At 48.0% G+C, this 7091-nt stretch overlaps 1 protein-coding gene across 1 annotated transcript in view; it reads left to right on the top strand.

Moving 5' to 3' along the window:
- The window catches only part of HTR4 (5-hydroxytryptamine receptor 4), a 57890-nt gene that overhangs the window by 3436 nt on the left and 47363 nt on the right, over positions 1-7091 (top strand). Inside the window, exon 2 of the mRNA XM_017728061.1 lies at positions 5830-5911. Within this exon, the coding sequence (XP_017583550.1) occupies positions 5886-5911 (26 nt within the window). The 5' untranslated portion in view covers positions 5830-5885. The remainder of the gene's footprint in view (positions 1-5829; positions 5912-7091) is intronic.

A 7091-nucleotide genomic window follows, 5' to 3' on the forward strand; every position in this document is an offset into this window, starting at 1 on the left:
AGAACCATAACCTGGCTCGTGGCACGGGGCTTTGAAGCAGGAGCTGATTTCCTGCTTGTGCTTCACAGCCTACAAACCCAGCTTATGGCAGCAATAAAAATAAACCAGAGGCGTTTCATTCCGACACAATAAAGCTGTAATCGTGCCTGGCCTCCAGATGGGGAGTGGAATGAGTCCACCACAACAACCTGTGCAGGAAACGGGGCAGGAGTTGAGGGTAGCAGGGAACACAAGCTGTGCTGGAGCCCTTCGTGTTGTGCTGAGGATAAATCCTCTCTGCAGGGAGGAATTGTCCTGCCTCACTCAGCCACTTCTCCCCTCCAGGGCCTGGCTGATGCTGTGCTGCCCAGGAGGGTCTGCAGGCAGAACAGGGACCCACAGGAGGGACAGAAATGGGTGACAAAGGGTCGCCTGTGCAGCTGGGAAAGCGAGGAATTCATGTATTGAAATGCCATTTGGAGGCACTGCAGGCAATCCCCGGGATGTCCCAGCACTCCCAGGAGGGAGATGGCTCCTGTCACTGCTCCGTCCCTCATCTCTCCCAAGCTGGCAGAGCTCAGGGCAGCACAGCAGCGTGTCTGGGATGAGGTGAACGTCCACGGGAATGTGCCTCCTCCATGGGTCAGCTCCTGTTTGCTTTGGAGCAGGGCAGCTTTTTAAACAATGGGGCATCAGGGACTCGGTGGAAGTGAGGATCCCGGGCAGCCCCAGGCACAGGGTGTGTGCAGCCATCCCAGGGGATGAGCTGGGATGGTGCTGAGCATCCCAAAGCTCCTCCAGCAGGCTGGGAGTGACCAGCAGCACCGCCCATGGCAAAGCTGAGGGATTCCCATATTTACCAGCATTTCTAGTCCGCATGGCTGTATAAACAAACAATTTATCTGACACAGAAAGCACAGCTGGTGCCTTTCTGGGGCAGCGGTTTCCACACTCTGGTGCTGGTGTGAGGAGAAAAAAAAAAAGCTGGAAAGTGTTTTTAGGAAGGAAAAAGTAAGTTCTGAGGAAGTTTTCTGACGTGAGCAAAGCGGGAGCATGGCAGCCCGGCACAGATCAAACACGGGTGGTGAGAAAGAACTCACCCATCCCTCTTGCCCTCAGTTGTTAATTGACATCTCTTACTGTATTTTTGGTCTTCTGAGAGAGCCAAGATCTCCTGTGGGATGTTTCTCCTGCCTGAGGTTTGAGAGTGCAGCTGAAAGCTTGGTTTGGCTACGAAAGCTGACAGTAATTGCTGGAGGTGAGAGCAGCGAGCTGTGAAAGCTCATAATGTCCCTGTCACAGCAAATAACCCCTCTGCTTTTACAGCTGCTCCTTCTCCCTCCCACAGACTGAGCCTGGGAGAGGCAAAGATCTGCTACAGATGCCTCTGCTTTGGAACAAAGTCACCCTTGAGCAACCCACGGGACTCCACTGCTGTAAATATTTGATCCAGGAGAATGGGCAGGCACAGCTTCCTCCCGTGCCCTTTCCTAGGGAACAGCCCTTGGATCGTGCTGTCTGTGGGGACTATTTTGGTACTCGAGGATGAAATTCAGACTTTAAGATAGCCCGTGCAGAATGCCCCGGTGTGGGGCTGAGGAGGCACAGAGGGCACGGCTGGGAGCTGTGAAGGCCAGGCTGGCACCAAGAGAAGCCTGTTGGCACAGCAGCGTGGCTGCCACTGTCACCGTCCTGCCACCCGGGACTGTGGCATCCCTCAGCACACGAGCCCCTAAACTCAGTGCCTCTGGTTTGGGTGGTCAAGCCAGAGACCTTCCCTTTGGGTTGAAAGAGCTCTTTTGAAAAATAAAGACATTTCTTCTGTGTTTTCTATTTCAAGCTGGACTCCATTTTATTTTTCGATTGACGTGTTGCGTGTGTCTCTTAATTTTTCTCTGTTTAAGCAAACTGCTCCATTTTAACCTGCTGGAATGATGCTGGATTAAAATCAGCCCAGCAATCTGTCTCTGCTGACAACCGAGGGACTCCTTATCAGCTTTGTCCTTCATGGGGAGAAAAGAGAGAGCAGTGACAAGGGAAAGGAAGAGGTGCTGTGGGAGGGGGCAGTGCCTTTGGCAGAAATGGGTGGAAATAAAGCCATTTTCTCTGGGAATGAACAAAATGAATCACTTGATATTTCCTGTTCCTCAAGTGTTGTCATGGGCAGGATATTCTCTTACAACACTTGGAGGGTTTTGGACTGCTCTGCAGTGATGAGAAAGAAATTGTCTTTGGGATGAGGTGACTGTCACTTCAAAAATATCAGATTAATGTGGGCTGGGGAGATCTGGTCCAGTTAACCTCTGCTAACAACTTATTTTTCTCTGACAGTGATGGAGCTATGAGGAAAATCACCACCCCAAATGTGAAATGTGGTGGAAATCGAGCAACAGCTTTTTTTTTTATTCAATCCCAGCTTCAATTTGGCAGATGCTCACTACAGAAAGCGAGGAGCCTCTTGAACTCCTGGATTTAGATGGTAGTAGCAGTCTTTATTTATGTCAGAGTGATTCTGCTGGCCTCAATCAGGAATCACACTCTGGATGGGAGCTGAATGACTCCCTGCACTTCCAAGAACTCCTATCTGAGGTGTGGAGGACAGCAGTTTCCAGGGGAAGGTTAAACAGGCGTTCTAAACATCTGTGACATCTTTTGCTCTGTGTTACCCCATAAAAAACGTGTGTCTGCCAGAAAACTACACTGAAATCAGAACCACCATCACTGCACACCACACAGCTCTGAAAGCTGGCAAAGGGCTGGTCTAAAGGGGATTTTTTACCTTACACTTATGAAGAGAAGATGGATCACTGCAGTGATCCAATTCTTCACCAAGAGAATGAGACAGTCAGAAACCGAATTTAGTTTATTTTCACATCCCCCTCCCTGCTTTGTGGAGCAGCAGAGCACGTCACAAATGGGTAATTGTGATCACTTAGGGTTGTCTCCAAAGGTATTGGCAGATATAGGATGTTGTAAAAGTGTGACTGAAGAAAGTTCAGTGCCAAGGTTCACTCTGTTCCTTACCGCAGGGAGGAAAAATACAAAGGAAAAGAGAGTTAAAACGGATCTAGAATGATTTACAAATGGTTTACACAGTGACCAGAGACCCGAAAGGGTAAGGGAGACCCTCCCCTTGAATTGTGAGGTTCAGAGTGGACCCCTTTGCTCTCTGAACTCCTGATGGAGTTCAGGTGCAGTTGGGTCCGATCTGAGTCTCATGTGGACAAGGTTTGTGTCTAATGGAATTAATTACACGGATTTCATCAGCCCTGATGGGGCAGCTGAGGGCCCGTGACGAATAAAGGCTCTCAGCCTTGGCTAAGGAAGAATCTTTTAGTCTCAGGTAAAGAATCTTGCTGTATTTAAGGAAAAAAGTGTTTGGCTGCAGTCAAATTGCACACAATGGGAAAGGTGTGTGTGAGATTCCTTGCTTTGTTCCTTGGTAAATGACTCTTGGAAAAGCTGCCACCTGCTATTCACGTGTTAATTGTGGGATCAGTGTTCCAGGCTCCTGCGCCTCCGTGCTCTGGCACATGCTCATAGGTCCCTATTCTCCTGTGAGGGTTTTCTGGAGGAATTCCTGCCTCTGGAACCTGTTCCATCCTGTTGCTGGTTTGGTTAAGGGCTTAAATCCGTCCCTCCCAGAGCAGAAGGGACAGTGTGGGTCTGTCTGGAGGGAAAAAGGGTTTTGCAGAATGCTCAGTCCACCTGAGGCGTGCTTCATTTCGGCTGCCACAAGTGGCGGAGCACTTTCGGAACCCAGCACTGCAGGAAATGGGGGTGTGAGTTTTTCACAGTGACTCAACTCCTGTTGTCATCAGCTCAGCAGTGACAGAAAGTGGAACTTGATGGGGGCTGAGTGGGATGAAAATAAATGGGATGGAGAATGTGTCAGTGTCTCAGTGAGTTGGTGCTTGCAGGGAAGATGCTGTGGCCATTGCTGGCATCTGGGGGGACATTTCCATCTCCACAGGGCAGAGCAAGGCCACCACTGAGAGCAGGCGAGTCTGTGGTGCCCTGAGACAGGGTCACCTGTTGGCCACCAGCCAACCCCTTATGGCTCTGACAGGTGAAATCTTTGTAAATGCCTTAAAGCCACGGCATAAATGCATCCATTTATCCATGTCCTCGTTGGGTTTTCCCATTTCCCTGTGGAGATGAGGAGGAGAAGGAGCAGAGGCAGGACAGTGTCTGCCAAGGAGGCTGTTGTGTGCCAGGTGAGGGAGTGAGCTGAGCTCAGCTGGATCACTCCTGAATTCCCCAGTGGCACCAGTGCAGCCTTTCCATGCTGGTTCCTGGATTGCCTTCGTTGGCTGGGGGGTTTTGTCTGTTTGTGAAGGCTTTTTCCTGTTTTAGAAATCTCTGGTTCTTCAGGGTTGTTTTGCAGGTTTTTTTTTACTCTTACATAGAAAGTTTCAGTTATTGTAGGTCTCCATGATAGCAAGACGGTACAGATATTGTGTGACCTCAGTGTACAATAAAATTACATTTTTCCCCAGAAAAATAAATCAAGAAAAATGCCCCCTAACTGGAATTTTGACATACAAAATCACTGAAAAGTTTTTCCTCCATTTTGCAGGAGAAATTAGAATTAATTTTATGCTGATATCTCAAAGACTGAAACCGTATCAGGTATTGTGTCCTATGGAAGAACTCCAGAGCAGGAGCACAGGAGAGTGGGGTTCGGGGTTTTTCCTTCCAATTCAAGTCGGAGGTCAGGTCTTAGGGACGCAGAACTGAATCTCTAGACCTCTCACCCTTTTCTTTGCAAAATACAGCAGCAGGTTTTGAGTCACCAGTTTCCAGAGTGCCCAAAGAATCACCAGCTGAAGGTTTAAGCTGCAAACAAGGGGTCAAACTCTGCCTGTTAGATAAAAACATCCTTTCGATTCCAGCAAATTCTGCTTGCAAAATTAAGTCTAATCCATACGTCCTGAATTACTCCTCGTGGCAAACACTGAGCCAGGTCTGGAGCTCGGGGGGCTCATTTGCATTGCAAACCTGGCATCAGTGTCTGGGAAGGCTGAGGCGGTTTTATTCCAATTTTCCTTTGAAGCCAAGTAACCACAATGGCATTATTTGCATCTGGGTTGGCATTAACGGTGCTGTGGTGGTGGCTTTATCCCCAGCTCCCTAGAGACAACACAAGGGGTAATCAACATCCTCAAGTGCTCCGAAACTGAGCCTATTTTTTCCACTGGATTAGCAGCAGCAAATGCACAAGCACGTTATTAAGATGGTGCATTCATTTCTATGGAGTCAGGATGGAATTTTGATAGAGTTAAAAACCCCATTAATATTTACATCACTTAGTGGTGCTGGAAGTAAGTACATTTATTTTAACTCAAGCTGCAAAGCATTTAGTTCTTTGTAATTACAGCACTGCTATTAAGTATTCATAAGGCTGCACAATAGAGTGTCACAGGAAACCTGGTTTAATTTAGTGGTTAGTCAATGTTTTAGTTTTGTGTAAAAACAGAAACTAATTTACCGAGCCTTCTTGCTTGTGTTTTCCCACCTGGGCTTTGCAAACTTTCTTCAGCTTCACTCTATTTAAACCACTTTTTGCAGCTTTGAAAGTTGGGAAGTTGCTGGGGAAGTCTTGCAGGTGCGCAGGTAATTTGGAATGGGCACAGCCAGGCTGGGGGAAGAGCTGGAAAGCTGCCTGATGGAAAAAGACCTGGAAGTGCTGGTCTAAAGCAGCTGAACATGAGCTGGTGGGTGCTCAGGTGGCCAAAAAACCGAGGGCACCTGGCCTGGATCAGCCCATAGGTGTCTTCAGTGGGGTAAATTTGCATTTATGGGAGACCCTGGAACTAATCCCTGTATTTCTGACTCTCTCCACTGCAGGATGAGGTCTCTTCTATGGACATTGAACTCCCAGCTACCTGTGCCTGTTGCCTGTGATGGAAGAACTTGATGTGAATGTGAGGTAGGAGGAAGGACTGAGCTCCTGCAGCCCCTGAGCTGCGGCGGGGCAGTGACCCTACAATGAGTCCGCAAAGCTGCAGGGTGGCATTTTCTGTTTGCCTGCAAATAAAGGTCTCTGCTCGTGCAGCAGGGCCTGGTTTGGGGGTTCCTGGAGCTTCTCTGAGGATGTGGTATCACCCTGATATTTGCATAAGTGTCAGATGTGGCACAGACAAGCCAAGGATTTCTTTTCAGTAGAAAATGTTATGAATTTTGAGGAGGCTGCAGCGTGATGTTGGAGAGACATTCCTGGAAATTTTTGACAGTTCAGTTTGGAACTTGCATTCATCACGGCCCGAGGGAGGTGGCAGACCTCATTTTCTCTAATTCCAGAGTAGAAAAATAAATGATCTGCAAGTATTTCCTATTTATATTTTATTGGATTTTTTAATTTCATGTGACTTGGAGATTGTTATTGGGCACATTTATTATAGGCAGCAGGTTAATGAGATCCTGTCAAGTGGTTTGAAATGAAAACCTCAAATTGGTTACAGCAATCCAGAGAGGCCAAACTCTGCTTCTCTTGGGCTCTTACCAGTGTAGGTTGCAATTGTGCTGTGCACAGGGGTGAGCAATGGCATTTGGAAGACTACTAAAGCCTTCCTGGACCTTGGGTAAGGCTTCCATCATCTCCTTGCAGAGCATTCCTGGTTTGTCTGACATCTCCTCCTTATGTCATGGTAGCTAAATCTCACTCCTTTATATTTTTGGAGCACAGGTGACTCTTATCTACACCAGTTCTGCATGGCATTTTTGGCCATCCTTGTGCACTTTTCCTTTCTCTTCCTTCTTTTTTTGCCCTGCCTTTTTTTTGCCCTGCCTTTTTTTCCTGCCTTTTTCCCTCCACCCCTTCCCCCCCTTTTTTTCCCGCCATTTCCCTGCCCTTTTCTTCCCTGCCCCTTTTTTCCCGCCTTTTTTTCCCGCCTTTTTTCCTGCCTTTCCCCCCCCCTCCTTTTTTTCCCCCGCCTGGGTTTTTCCTGCCTTTTCCTCCCCCACCACCCTTTTTTCCCTCGCCCTTTTTTCCCTCGCCCTTTTCCCCCATCTTTTTTCCCCCATCTTTTTTCCCCCATCTTTTTTCCCCCATCTTTTTTCCCCCATCTTTTTTCCCCCATCTTTTTTCCCCCATCTTTTTTCCCCATCTT

Source organism: Corvus brachyrhynchos, unplaced genomic scaffold, assembly GCF_000691975.1.
Source record: "Corvus brachyrhynchos isolate BGI_N302 unplaced genomic scaffold, ASM69197v1 scaffold21, whole genome shotgun sequence".
NCBI lineage: Eukaryota > Metazoa > Chordata > Aves > Passeriformes > Corvidae > Corvus > Corvus brachyrhynchos.